General features: G+C 45.1%; 1 protein-coding gene across 1 annotated transcript in view; it reads right to left on the bottom strand.

Moving 5' to 3' along the window:
- Positions 1-15,427, bottom strand: part of LOC139264391 (A disintegrin and metalloproteinase with thrombospondin motifs 16) — a 469,636-nt gene that overhangs the window by 40,931 nt on the left and 413,278 nt on the right. Inside the window, exon 19 of the mRNA XM_070880768.1 lies at positions 1,859-2,063. Coding sequence (XP_070736869.1) covers positions 1,859-2,063 — 205 coding nt within the window. The remainder of the gene's footprint in view (positions 1-1,858; positions 2,064-15,427) is intronic.

Raw genomic sequence — 15,427 nt, 5'->3', positions numbered from 1 at the left:
AATATCCCTTTGTAATGTTATACTTTCATCTACACTGTCTACAATGCCACCTATTTTTATGTCATCTGCAAATTTGGATATGACTTTTTATGCCATCATCTAAGCCGTTAATAAATATATTGTGAATAGTTGAGGCCCCAACATAGATCCCTGCAGGATATTAGTCACATCCTGCCAATTTGAGTACTTGCCCATTATCCCTACTTTCTATCTCCTACCACTCAGCTAATTTCCTAACCAGCCTAATTCTGTGGGCTTCTACCTTAGATAATAGTTTCTTATGTGGGCCTTTATAAAATGTCTTCTGCAAGTCCATATAAATAACATCCATAGACACTCCCCTGTCCATTACTTTAGTCACCTCTTCAAAAAATTCAGTCAGGTTTCTCAGGCATGACCTACCTTTCACAAATCCATGCTGGCTCTCTCTGATTAACTGAAAATGTTTGAGGTGTTCAGTCACCCTATCCTTAATTATAGACTCTAGCAATTTCCTGACAGCAGATGTTAGGCTAACTGGTCTATAATTCTCTGGTTTCCCTCTCTCGCTATTCTTAAAAAGCAGAGTGACATGCAATATTCCAATCAAAAGAGATGGTTCCTGAATCTAGGGAACTTTGGAAGAGTATAGTTGGGGCATCTGCAATGTGCTCACCTACTTCCTTTAAAACCCTGGGATGGAAAACACCTGGCCCTGGGGATTCTTTAGTGCCATTACTTTCTACATTTCTGTTATTTTACTTATGTTAATTTTATTGAGTCCCTGTCCTCGATTGAATATTAGTTTCTTTGGGATTTCCAGCAAGCTATCCTTTTCCTATACTGTAAATACTGATACAAAGTAATTATTCAACATGTCTGCCATTTCCCCATTGACATTGGCAATATCACCACTTTCAGTTTTTAAGGGGCCAACATTGTTCATAACCATCTTCTTTTTTCCAATGTAACTGTAACAATTCTTCCCATTGATTTTGATATCCCTTGCAGGTTTCTTTTCATACAACCTTTTTGTAGCTCTTAGTATCTGTTTTGTGACCCTTTGCTGTTCTTTGTATCTTTCCCATTCGCCAAGATCTGTGCTATTTGTTGCATTTTTGTATGCCCTTTCCTTTAGTTTCATGCTGTCCCTTACCTCTTTAGTCATCCATGGCTGTTTTTCGGCAAGTGGAGCACTTGCCCCTGGTATAAACTGGTTCTGTATCACATTATTTTTTAAACATCTTCAACTGATCGTTTGTCATTTTACCCATTAACAGATTTGCCCAGTTTACTGTGGACAGTCTCTGTCTCAACCTGTTGAAATCGGCCTTACCTAAATCTAGAATCTTAGTAGCTGATTCGCGTTTCTCCCTTTCAAACGCTACGTTGAACCCGATCATGTTATGATCGCTATTGGATAAATGTTCACACACAGTTAAGCTGTTAACTTAATCAGGCTCAATACTCATTACTAAATCCAGATATGTCGAACTGTAAAATGATCAATGCACCAAAAACCTGGCATAAATAGAATATACAGCCTTAGATGCAGTGGGATGCAGACAATAATCCAATTAGCAACATCAGGAAGCATATAACCAACAGACCTCACTGGGGTTATTTGCTGTACATTGTCAGGCAATATCTAATTCTACAATTAAATGGCAAAAGCTTTTAATTCCCACCATTTTATAATCTGCTATTGGTTAGGTTCTAGGTCAGAACAGGGAGTCTTGGGTCTATTAAAATACTCAGCTCATCGTAGGCCAAGCTGAAATTATCGGTGTGTTATAATGTGTACACAATTCAATGATTTTCTTTGTAAAAACCATGATAATGTTTGGCGGGTTATCCTTCCAGGAGTTTTGACATGTACCTCAGACCAAGCTCCTACACTCCATGCAGGTGGACAGTTACGAGTATTGCACGCTTGTTTTCGGATCGGCATTGGAAATGGGCACAGCACATGGTGCACGTCTTCTAGCTTATTGTAAGCAACTCTTCGAGTGCAGCGAACTTGTCTGAGCTGTTCACCTCTTCCACACGTTTGGCTGCATTCTCCCCAGTCACCAGCAGCCCAGCTGTAGAAACATCAAAACAGTTCACAAGCACAAATTAAAGTGGAGGATTAAAACTGACAGCTATCAGAAACCTGGAATGCAAGGTCGTTTCTGTTCTTAACATTACGTGATCCCACACTAATGCTGTTTTTGAACAAAATGAAGTGCATTAGATAGAATAAATTAAATTATATTAAATTTGCATGGCTCACTGTACATCTACACTCTAGAGTCAGCTTGCCTTTGTCGTACTCAATAGTTTGTATTCAAGATATATTGAAGTTTAATCTTTAATCAACCTTCCTGTTCTACCTGTCCATCAAAAAGAAATGGAGAATTGCAGAGAGATTACAAATTGATCTTAGAATAATATAATGGAAAAAAAAGATTTTGTTTCCAGCTACCTGTATTTGGAAAGATAGATTAGCTCACATGGATCATTTCTGAAATTGTTATAGGGTTGTACAGATGTTGGTGTAATTAATGGCACAGGCTTGAGCAACAACTTAATAAACAGTTAATTATTATGAAGAAAATCCCACTAGGTCAGCATTTATAAGCAATATTCCAGATTCAAAAACTATGCAATAGCCAAGGAAATCATTTTTAACCCTACCAGCTTGGTGGAAACAAGACAAGTGTGCAATTCACAATGAATAGGTTAATTACCCGCTCACACCTCAACTCTTTTGTGCTATTTCCGATTTCACCCTGCAAGGCTCTACAAGTGGACGAGGCACCCGCCTAAAGCCCCGACTTATTAATTTATTCAAATAATGATCCTATAACATCAATAGGACCCTGATTGCATTTTAACTGGGGTCTGAGCGGGAAAGCCGCCAAAACTGGTCTGCAAGGTAAATGAAAAACATGTCTTTGTGAGGCCCAGAGGAGTTGTCCTCTGGGCCCTATAAGAAAAGTTGCAGTCTCCCCTGCCTCCAATAAGACATTCCCGGAACCCCCACCTGCAAGCCAGCAAGTGGCCAAGGACTGCCCAATCTTTCCCTGCCTACTGTTGCCCTGTAGTTGCCAAAGCAAACACTCTACTCGGAACTCCTGCACGACTAGCGAGTCCAAGGTGGGCAGAGGAAATATTTCAAGGACACCCTCAAAGCCTCCTTGATAAAATGCAACATCCCCACCGACACCTGGGAGTCCCTGGCCAAAAACCGCCCTAAATGGAGGAAGTGCATCTAGGAGGGTGCTGAGCACCTCGAGTCTTGTCGCCGAGAGCATGCAGAAACCAAGAGCAGGCAGCGGAAGGAGCGTGCAGCAAACCTGTCCCACCTATCCTTTTCTTCAATGCCTGTCTGTCCCACCTGTGACAGAGACTGTAATTTCCGTACTGGACTATTTAGTCACCTAAGAATTCAGTTTTCCTCGATTTTGAGGGACTGCCTATGATGATTGTATCTTCTGCACACCTGTTCCAGGTGGCAAGCAGACCAACAGAATTTAAATGAGGATCCGGAGTTAAAATACCTCAGGCCTGAAACTTAGGTCAGCAAGTGAATTTCACACTTGCCTTGTCCTTCCCTCTGCCTGCCTGAAACCCACTTGGTGTTAAAGTCAACCCGAGAAGCTTCATAGCTCAACACCTTTTTGTTGTTGGTGGGGAGCACTAATCCAATCCAATAGCTCGAACATCTATCAGATAGTCACACAATCTGACTGTTGGAGTTTAATTAATTAGCACCTACACTCAAATCAGAGACAATGGGGTCAAAATTAGCACCTCCAGGGGGTGCTAATGGGGTGCGAAACATTTTTCACCGGGCGGAGGGGGTGGTGTGCTACTGGCTGCCGTGAAATTGCGCGGGAGTTAGTGGAGGTGCTACCACCGTAGTGCCACACCCTGCTGGTAGTGCCCTGGGCCCCCGCACAACTGGCGATGACATCATCGCTGTGCGAGACGACCCCTTTGCGTCGCGTGCCGACCCCTTTCCGCCCGGCGGCGGACATTCCCCTGCGGCCCGCGAGCAATGTCAGTGCCAGCGTCGCGGGTCGCGATCAGTTCAACATCTGCTCACGGGGTGTAAATTAAAGGGAGGTCGTGAATGCCTCCCGTCACCATCTTCGGTGAGTCAGTTTTGCTGACTCACCAGTTGGTCTGACTTCTTCGCCCCTTGCGTGGTCCAGGCTGCCATGGTACCCACTCTGTTTTGGATGCCGGGCTGTGGAGGCCATCAGAGGCTGTGCAGAGTGCACAGCGGCCCTCCCCTTTAAGTGAAGGGGAGGGGTGTTGAACCGCATCAGCGCTATGTGGAGCATCCGCCTAGCGCTGTCGATCGCGCCCCAGGACTCGCCCCAAGAGGAAGTGGAGCGCGCAAGATTGCGCTCCACTTTCTCTGAGGGGCGGTAACCGTAATTTCGCAACCAGGGCGGGACTTCCGTGTTGGGTGTAGGAGGTCCCGCCCAGAGTCGGTTACCGCCCCCAATCGGGGCGCTGGGGAATTTTTCCCCCAATGTGTTATCTTGGGAAGAAGTTGAATGCATCAGCCTTATTTTAACTAAATCTGCACGAAGTCACATAAATCAAGCTAGTAATGCAATCATTCATATGCTATGCCCGATAGTTAGCTGGTTCTATATACCCCCAAATTGTATTGAGTGAATGTTATGACATCACTTGGCGGGGGCATTACTCATATGAGTGCTGCGAGTGCCTCCCATGTTCTAAAACTATGAGTTGTAAGGTAAGGTGCTTTTATGATGTGATATCAGAAAAACATCACCTTAATGTAAAAGAATCAATCTCGATCCTTTATGACATACAGTGAAGTATGGTAAATGGGATAAAAGACATGATGGATCAGTCAAAAAGCACACAGGACTTATTTACAATACCTGTACAAGAGAATGGTTAAAATAGCGGTTACTGATTCAATGCTGACCTGTATTATCTGATACAATAATATCGACAGTGGTAAACCACAGACAGATATGAGCTTTGGGCTCTAACTACATCAATGTCTGAACCAAGAGTCAGACACCCCATGGATTGCTACATGATCTAAATGAGGATTGGACAGGCAGTTAGCCAAAGGACGGTTAACAAATCAAAAAGAAATACACCTGGTGTGATGTACACATGAAAGCCTGTTCGAACTGTGTAAGAAAGCAACTCCGATCAACAGAACAGGAGAGAACAGAAGAGGAGAAGGCATTGGTGCAACAACTAAGAAGTACTCCAAGACAATAACGCTGCCAAGATCTGGGACTTGATCACTCTGTTGAGCTTGAGAATCACTCCCCTAGTTAATGTATTACGATTAACTTCTCGTTAACTGAAATCATGCAAAAATAAAAATATTGCTAAGTTATCAAGTGAATTGACTTATGTGATATCTTCACAGAGCACAGCACACAGAGCTTCCTACATGGCAGGCAGCTCTCTCGGAAGTCTCTGGAAACCTGCCGGTTCTGTTTATTATTAACCCTGCACTTGCAGTACACAATACGTCCACATCCACAGTGTGGCGCTACAAACATTACAAGCTTACAGACATTACACTTCTTTCTCCTTAAGAAGAAGCCATCATAACAAACATCATACATAACTTTCATGTTTATACATAACACAGGATATAAACATTTTTTTTTCATATTTACAAATTTAACATTACCGCTTGTTTTCTGTTTCGAAGAAACATAGAAACATAGAAAATAGGTGCAGGAGCAGGCCATTCAGTCCTTCTAGCCTGCACCGCCATTCAATGAGTTCATGGCTGAACATGCAACTTCAGTACCCCCTTCCTGCTTTCACGCCATACCCCTTGATCCCCCGAGTAGTAAGGACTTCATCTAACTCCCTTTTGAATATATTTAGTGAATTGGCCTCAACTACTTTTTTGGTAGAGAATTCCACTGGTTCACCACTCTCTGGGTGAAGAAGTTGCTCCTTATCTCGGTCCTAAATGGCTTACCCCTTATCCTTAGACTGTGACCCCGGTTCTGGACTTCCCCAACATTGGGAACATTCTTCCTGCATCCAACCTGTCCAAACGCGTCAGAATTTTAAACGTTTCTATGAGGTCCCCTCTCACTCTTCTGAACTCCAGTGAATACAAGCCCAGTTGATCCAGTCTTTCTTGATAGGTCAGTCCCACCATCCCGGGAATCAGTCTGGTGAATCTTCGCTGCACTCCCTCAATAGCAAGAATGTCCTTCCTCAAGTTAGGAGACCAAAACTGTACACAATACTCCAGGTGTGGCCTCACCAAGGCCCTGTACAACTGTAGCAACACCTCCCTGCCCCTGTACTCAAATTCTCTCGCTATGAAGGCCAACATGCCATTTGCTTTCTTAACCGCCTGCTCTCGTTGCACCTTCCCTTTTCCTAATCTGTCACCATTCAGATAATAGTCTGTCTCTCTGTTTTTACCATCAAAGTGGATAACCTCACATTTATCCACATTATACTTCATCTGCTACGCATTTGCCCACTCACCTAACCTATCCAAGTCACTCTGCAGCCTCATAGCATCCTCCTCGCAGCTCACACTGCCACCCAACTTAGTATCATCCGCAAATTTGGAGATACTACATTTAATCCCCTCGTCTAAATCATTAATGTACAATGTAAACAGCTGGGGCCCCAGCACAGAATCCTGCGGTACCCCACTAGTCACTGCCTGCCATTCTGAAAAGTACCCGTTTACTCCTACTCTTTGCTTCCTGTCTGACAACCAGTTCTCAATCCACGTCAGCACACTACCCCCAATCCCATGTGCTTTAACTTTGCACATTAATCTCCTGTGTGGGACCTTGTCGAAAGCCTTCTGAAAGTCCAAATATACCACATCAACTGGTACTCCTTTGTCCACTTTATTGGAAACATCCTCAAAAAATTCCAGAAGATTTGTCAAGCATGATCTCCCTTTCACAAATCCATGCTGACTTGGACCTATCATGTCACCATTTTCCAAATGCGCTGCTATGACATCCTTAATAATTGATTCCATCATTTTACCCACTACTGAGGTCAGGCTGACCGGTCTATAATTCCCTGCTTTCTCTCTCCCTCCTTTTTTAAAAAGTGGGGTTACATTGGCTACCCTCCACTCGATAGGAACTGATCCAGAGTCAATGGAATGTTGGAAAATGACTGTCAATGCATCCGCTATTTCCAAGGCCACCTCCTTAAGTACTCTGGGATGCAGTCCATCAGGCCCTGGGGATTTATCGGCCTTCAATCCCATCAATTTCCCCAACACAATTTCCCGACTAATAAAGATTTCCCTCAGTTCCTCCTCCTTACTAGACCCTCTGACCCCTTTTATATCCGGAAGGTTGTTTGTGTCCTCCTTAGTGAATACTGAACCAAAGTACTTGTTCAATTGGTCTGCCATTTCTTTGTTCCCCGTTATGACTTCCCCTGATTCTGACTGCAGGGGACCTACGTTTGTCTTTACTAACCTTTTTCTCTTTACATACCTATAGAAACTTTTGCAATCCGCCTTAATGTTCCCTGCAAGCTTCTTCTCGTACTCCATTTTCCCTGCCCTAATCAAACCCTTTGTCCTCCTCTGCTGAGTTCTAAATTTCTCCCAGTCCCCAGGTTCGCTGCTATTTCTGGCCAATTTGTATGCCATTTCCTTGGCTTTAATACTATCCCTGATTTCCCTAGAAAGCCACGGTTGAGCCACCTTCCCTTTTTTATTTTTACGCCAGACAGGAATGTACAATTGTTGTAATTCATCCATGCGGTCTCTAAATGTCTGCCATTGCCCATCCAAGTCAACCCCTTAAGTATCATTAGCCAATCTATCTTAGCCAATTCATGCCTCATACCTTCAAAGTTAGCCTTCTTTAAGTTCTGGACCATGGTCTCTGAATGAACTGTTTCATTCTCCATCCTAATGCAGAATTCCACCATATTATGGTCACTCTTCCCCAAGGGGCCTCGCACAATGAGATTGCTAATTAATCCTCTCTCATTACACAACACCCAGTCTAAGATGGCCTCCCCCCTCGTTGGTTCCTTGGCATATTGGTCTAGAAAACCATCCCTTATGCACTCCAGGAAATCCTCCTCCACCGTATTGCTTCCAGTTTGGCTAGCCCAATCTATGTGCATATTAAAGTCACCCATTATAACTGCTGCACCTTTATTGCATGCACTCCTAATTTCCTGTTTGATGCCCTCCCCAACATCACTACTACTGTTTGGAGGTCTGTACACAACTCCCACTAACGATACCTTCGCTCTCGAACAGAACCTTCCAAACGTGGTGTCGAATCTAAACTCATTCGAGGCTCATCCTGAGGAATGTTTTCCTCCACGGAATTTCCTTGATTTTCATTTGAACTCACTCTAACTTCAGGCTCTTTGTTTTCCTGACTCGGACTCAGACTTTCATTCTGATTCTCTCCTGGTTTTGTTTCCAGTAGGATTTGCTACTGGTGTATCAAAACTATCTGATGATTCAGAAATAATTGAATCATTCCCACCTTCAACTCCTTCCATGTCTCGAGGTAAAATATGATCAATATAAACAAACCTAACCTGTCCATTATCAAACATCTTTACCAAATATGTGCGAGGACCACATATCTTCAGCACCCTTCCTAGTAACCACTTTAACCATTTATGGTGATGGTTCTTCACCCTCACCTTCTGGTTTAATTTCACACTTCTCTCTTTTAGTCTTACGTTCCAACACAGCTTGGTTCTGGACTGCATTGTCTGGAACTTCGATTATGTTATTTGCAGTGAAATACATTTCTAGCCGATCCACATACGCTTTAAAATGTTCCCGGTCGTGTCTATATTCTCCCAAATGTCCCAATACACCTGCGGGTGCTGCCATTTTAATCTCTAGCTGTTCACACCGTGTGCTGTATTTTACCTCGGATTTTGTAGCTTTTTCCAAAGACAGAAACTTCCAAAGTCTCTCTGTCGGCTGGCTGAATCCTTCACCAACAAAATTTAAGCTTTAAATCATCCAAAAAATTCCATCTTCCGTCGCCAAATGTGATATCTTCACAGAGCACAGCACACACAGCTTCCTAACATGGCAGGCAGCTCTCTCAGAAGTCTCCGGAAATCTGCCGGTTCCATTTATTATTAACCCTGCACTTGCAGTACACAATACGTCCACATCCACAGTGTGGAGCTACACACATTACAAGCTTAGAGACATTACAACTTATGTCTATGACTGATCTTCTTTTTAAGGTCTGACACAGAGGGACGAAGGAGAAAAACCTACAACAGCAAAGGATTATTTACATTAATGTGGTTCATAAAAACCTGCATGAGGGTATGACTTGCCAAACCTTCCAATGTATTTTTCCAAGTGCCATTATAGAGGTTCATAAAGCCTGTATTTGGTTGTCTTTTCAAAAATTTTGGCCAGAACCTTTACCTGAGAGTTGAGGCAGGTGCGTGTGGGCCGTGCAGCGGATCGTCATCCCGAAGTTTTAAACACTGCTTTCTGCACTGCACGTTTAATTCAATTGCATCAATTGGAACAGTCATGCGGGTTTCCCAGCCCAATTAAATGCAGTGGCTCTGCTGACGTCACCGATGACTCGTTTCCAGTTCAGATATTTAAAGCAGTTTTGCACACAGCCAGTTGAAGGTTGTTGAAGGAGGCATAAAGGTGGTTAGGCGAGGTGGCATTTGTTCAATATCACAGAGACTTGAGTGGGTCCAGGCAGACACAGCGGCAGAAGGCAGCACCCAGTTTCACTGATGCCTCCCAGCGAGTCAGAACATGGAGGGAGTTTCTGTTCCCTGGGGATGTGCACAAAAGAGCAGCCAGACACACCAAGAGGGCACAGCTGGATATCGCAGAGGAGGTCAATAGTAGGGATGTAGTAAGGCGGTCCTGAATCCAGTGCAGGAAAAGATTTAATGATCTCATGTGGTCAGAAAAGGTGAGTGCAATGTCACACTCACCTACATCCTGATGTGCCTGTCACTCCAACCCCATCACTCTGCCTCCCCAAGTTGACTCCCGCACATCAATCCTCATACCAACCTACGTTGAATGGTGCACCCATCCCTCTCTGCCTATGCACCGACTCACATCTCCATCTGACCAACCACCACTGACACCCACATTCATCCGAATTCAATCATAGCAAATCACACCATAGGAGGCCGCTATTTGGCAATGTCACCCCACCCCCTCATAGCCACCCTCTAAAGATGTAAACCCATCGATTCCTTGCACTCATTCCATCACTCACACTCAAAGTTCTCTTCTTTCCCTCCAGCAGAGCAGATGTTGCAAATCACTGGAGCTGCAGAGCTACTGGCAGTGGGAGATGGAGAGAGGGGGATCTCCCAGCAACATGGTGACAGAATTAAATATCATACAGCCACAGGGCATACAACAGTCACTCATGCTGATTTGATGCCAGCAGCAAGTGAAATGTAATCATGTGTGTTAGCAATGTGGACTTGTATTTACTCTGTACAGCCACCAGAGGGCTCAGTCCCAGGAGTCCCAAGGGATCCCATAATCCCTTGGGAGCACAGGTATTTAAGGAGGCTTCACAGGTTGGAGAGGCACTCTGGAGACCTGCAATAAAAGACTAAGGTCACACTTTACTTTGAGCTCACAGTGTTCAGTCTGACTCTTTCTCCATACACAAAAACTGGCGACGAGATACAGAAAACGAACCTAAAGATGCAGAGAACAGTGGGCATCCTGGAGAAATTTTCGGAGGGAGACGATTGGGAAACTTTTGTGGAGCGACTCAACCAATACTTCATGGCCAACGAGCTAGATGGGGAAGAGAGCGCTGCCAAACGTAGAGCGATCCTCCTCGCCGTCTGTGGAGCACCAACGTATGGCCTCATGAAGAATCTGCTCACTCCAGCGAAACCCACGGAGAAATCGTACGACGATTTGTGCACACTGGTCTGAGAGCATTTGAACCCAAAGGAAAGCGTTCTGATGGCGAGGTATCGGTTCTACAACTACAAAAGGTCTGAAGGCCAGGAAGTGGCGAGTTATGTCGTCGAGCTGAGACGCCTTGCAGGACATTGTGAATTTGAAGGACATTTAGAGCACATGCTCAGAGACTTTTTCGTACTTGGCATTGGCCACGAAACCATACTTCGCAAGCTTTTGACTGTAGCGACTCCAACCTTCAGTAAGGCCATAGCAATAGCCCAGGCGTTCATTGTCACCAGTGACAATACTAAGCAAATCTCTCAACACACAAGTGCTGCTACAAGTACTGTGAACAAAGTGCTGTTGTTTTCAAATCGTAACATGCAGGGCAAGTCAAACATACCTGTAGCTACATGTCCGCAGATGTCTGAGTCCACCATCAAGGGTGATGAATGCAAGGCCATTAACACCTTGTTGGTGCTGCGGGGGTGATCATCGTTCCCATTCATGCCGATTCAAAGGATACGTTTGCAAGGACTGTGGAACAATGGGTGTGCACCTGCAAACCACCATGTTGCAGAGGAGGACAGATTCATGGAGGATCACTATGAACCAGAGCCTCAGATAGAGGATGCGGAGGTACATGGGGTGCACACATTCACCACGAATTGTCCCCCGATAATGCTGAATGTTGAACTAAATGGACTCCTGGTGTCAATGGAGCTGGACACGGGCACGAGCCAGTCCATCATGGGCAAAAAGACTTTCAAAAGGTTGTGGTGCAACAAGGCCTCATGGCCAGTCTTAACTCCAGTTCGCATGAGACTAAGAACTTACACTAAAGAACTGATACCTGTAATTGGCAGTGCTACCGTAAAGGTCTCCTACGATGGAGCGGTGCACATGCTACCACTCTGGGTGGTACCGGGCGATGGTCCCACGCTGCTCGGCAGGAGCTGGCTGGGAAAGATATGCTGGTACTGGGACGACGTCCGAGCACTATCGTCCGCTGATGATACTTCGTGTGCCCAAGTCTTAAACAAATTTCCTTCGCTGTTCGAACCAGGCATCGGAAAATTCCAAGGAGCAAAAGTCTAGATCCACCTAATTCCGGGAGCGTGACCCATCCATCACAAGGCGAGAGCAGTACCGTACATGATGAAAGGGTAGAGATCGAGCTAGACCGGCTGCAACGCGAGGGCATCATTTCACCAATCGAGTTCAGCAAGTGGGCCAGTCCTATTGTCCCGGTCCTCAAGGAGGACGGTACCGTCAGAATCTGAGGCGATTACAAAGTAACTATCAATTGTTTCTCCCTGCAGGACCAAAACCCACTACCAAAAGCCGACGACCTCTTTGCAATGCTGGCGGGAGGAAAGACGTTCACGAAGCTGGATCTGACTTCAGCCTACGTGAAGCAGGAACTGGAGGAATCATCGAAGGCGCTCACCTGCATCAACACGCACAAAGGTCTTGTTGTTTGGGAGAATTTTGTAATACAGCAGAGGAGGACAAAGGGTTTAATTAGGAGGGGGAAAATAGAGTATGAGAGGAATCTTGCTGGGAACATAAAAACTGACTGCAAAAGCTTCTATAGATATGTGAAGAGAAAAAGATTAGTGAAAACAAACGTAGGTCCCTTGCAGTCAGGTTCAGGTGAATTTATAATGGGGAACAAAGAAATGGCCGACCAGTTAAATAAATACTTTGGTTCAATCTTCACGAAGGAAGACACAAATAACCTTCCGGAAATACTCGGGGACCGAGGGTCTAGTGAGAAGGAGGAACTGAATTAGGCGACAAATTGTGTTAGGGAAATTGATGGGGTTGAAGGCCGATAAATTGCTGGGGCCTGATAGTCTGCATCCCAGAGTACTTAAGGAAGTAGCCCTGGAAATAGTGGATGCATTGGTGATAATTTTCCAACAGTCCATCGATTCTGGATCGGTTCCTATGGACTGGAGGGTAGCTAATGTAACACCACTTTTTAAGAAAGGAGGGAGAGAGAAAACGGGTAATTGTAGACTGGTAATCCTGAATTCAGTAGTGGGGAAAATGTTGGAATCAATTATTAAAGATGAAATAGCAGCACATTTGGAAAGCAGTGACAGGATCGGTCCAAGTCAGCATGGATTTATGAAAGGGAAATCCTGCTTGACAAATCTAATGGAATTTTTTGAGGATGTAACTAGTAGAGTGGACAAGGGAGAACCAGTGGATGTGGTGTATTTGGACTTTCAAAAGGTTTTTGACAAGGTCCCACACAAGAGATTGATGTGCAAAATTAAAGCATATGGTATTGGGGGTAGTGTACTGACGTGGATAGAGAACTGGTTGGCAGACAGGAAGCAGAGAGTAGGGATAAACGGGTCCTTTTCAGAATGGCAGGCAGTGACTAGTGGGGTGCCGCAGGGCTCAGTGCTGGGACCCCAGCTATTTACAATATAATTAATGATTTGGATGAGGGAATTGAGTGTAATATCTCCAAGTTTGCAGAAGACACTAAGCTGGTTGGCGGTGTGAGCTATGAGGAGGATGCTCAGAGGCTGCAGGGTGACTTGGACAGGTTAGGTGAGTGGGCAAACGCGTGGCAGATGCAGTATAATGTGGATAAATGTGAGGTTATCCACTTTGGTGGCAAAAACACGAAGGCAGAATATTATCTGAATGGCGGCAGATTAGGAAAAGGGGAAGTGCAGCGAGACCTGGGTGTCATGGTACATCAGTCATTGAAAGCTGGCATGTAGGTTCAGCAGGCGGTGAAGGCGGCAAATTATATGTTGGCTTTCATAGATGGGGATTTGAGTATAGGAACAGGCAGATCTTACTGCAGTTGTACAGGGCCTTAGTGAGGCCTCACCTGGAATATTGTGTTCAGTTTTGGTCTCCTAATCTGAGGAAGGACATTCTTGCTATTGAAGGAGTGCAGCAAAGGTTCAGCAGACTGATTCCCGGGATGGTAGGACTGACATATGAGGAGAGACTGGATCGACTGGGCCTGTATTCACTGGAATTTAGAAAGATGAGAGGGGATCTCATAGAATCATATAAAATTCTGACGGGACTGGACAGGTTAAATGCAGGAAGAATGTTCCCGATGTTGGGGAAGTCCAGAACCAGGGGACATAGTCTAAGGATAAGGGGTAAGCTATTTAGGACTGAGATGAGGAGAAATTTCTTCACTCAGAGAGTTGTTAACCTTTGGAATTCCCTACCGCAGAGAGTTGTTGATGCCAGTTCATTGGATATATTCAAGAGGGAGTTAGATATGGCCCTTACGGCTAAAGGGATCAAGGGATGTGGAGAGAAAGCAGGAAAGTGGTACTGAGGTGAATGATCAGCCATGATCTTATTGAATGTTGGTGCAGGCTCGAAGGGCTGAATGGCCTACTCCTGCACCTATCTTCTATGTTTCGATAATAGATGCCCGTTTGGAATCCGATCAGCAGCAGCGATATTTCAGAGAAAATTGGAAGGTTTACTGAAGTTGGTCCCACACACGTGGTCTTCCAGGATGACATCTTGATCACAAGTTGGAACACAGTCGAGCACCTGCAGAACCTGGAGGAGGTTCTCAGTCGACTCAACTGCGTGGGGCTCAGGTTAAAACGCTCAAAGTGCGTTTTGCTGGAGCCTAAAGTGGAGTTCCTGGGAAGGAGGATTGCGGCGGACGGCATCAGGCCCACCAACTCGAAGACGGAGACAATCGAGAACGCACCGAGGCCACAGAACGTGACGGAACTGCGGTCGTTTTTGGGATTCTTGAACTACTTTGGTAATTTCTTACTGGGTCTCAGCACCCTGCTAGAACCACTGCATGTCTTACTATGAAAAGGGAGCGAATGGGTTTGGGGCAAAAGCCAAGAAAATGCCTTTGTAAAAGCGAGAAAATTGTTATGCTCAAACAAATTGCTTGTGTTGTATGATCCATGTAAGCGTTTGGTACTAGCGTGTGATGTGTCGTGATATGGCGTCGGGTGTATTGCAACAAGCTAATAATTTCGGGAAACTGCAACCGGTTGCTTATGCATCCAGGAGTCTGTATAAGGCTGAGAGAGCCTACAGCATGATTGAAAAAGAAGCATTAGCATCAATACCTGTTTGGGCTAAAATTCGAATGGGAAACTGACCATAAGCCAGTTATATCCCTGTTCTCCGAGAGTAAAGGGATAAATACCAACACATCGGCCCGCATCCAGAGATGGCCGCTCACGTTGTCCGCATACAACTACGCCATCTGCCACAGGCCAGGCACAGAAAACTGTGCCAATGCTCTCAGTCGGCTGCTATTGCCCACCACGGTTGGTGGAAATGGCGCAGCCCGCAGATCTATCCATGATTATGGAAGCATTTGAGAGTGAGCAATCACTCGTCATTGCCTGGCAGATCAAAACCTGGACAAGCCAGGACCCATTATTATCTCTTGTCAAAAGCTGTGTGCTTCACGGGAGCTGGTCCAGTGTCCCAGTGGAAATGCAGGAAGAAATAAAGCCGTTCCAGTGGCCCAAAGATGAAATGTCTATACAGGCAGAC

Source organism: Pristiophorus japonicus, chromosome 5 (genome assembly GCF_044704955.1).
Source record: "Pristiophorus japonicus isolate sPriJap1 chromosome 5, sPriJap1.hap1, whole genome shotgun sequence".
Taxonomy (NCBI): Eukaryota; Metazoa; Chordata; class Chondrichthyes; family Pristiophoridae; genus Pristiophorus; species Pristiophorus japonicus.
This window is presented reverse-complemented; position numbering and strand designations above follow the sequence as displayed.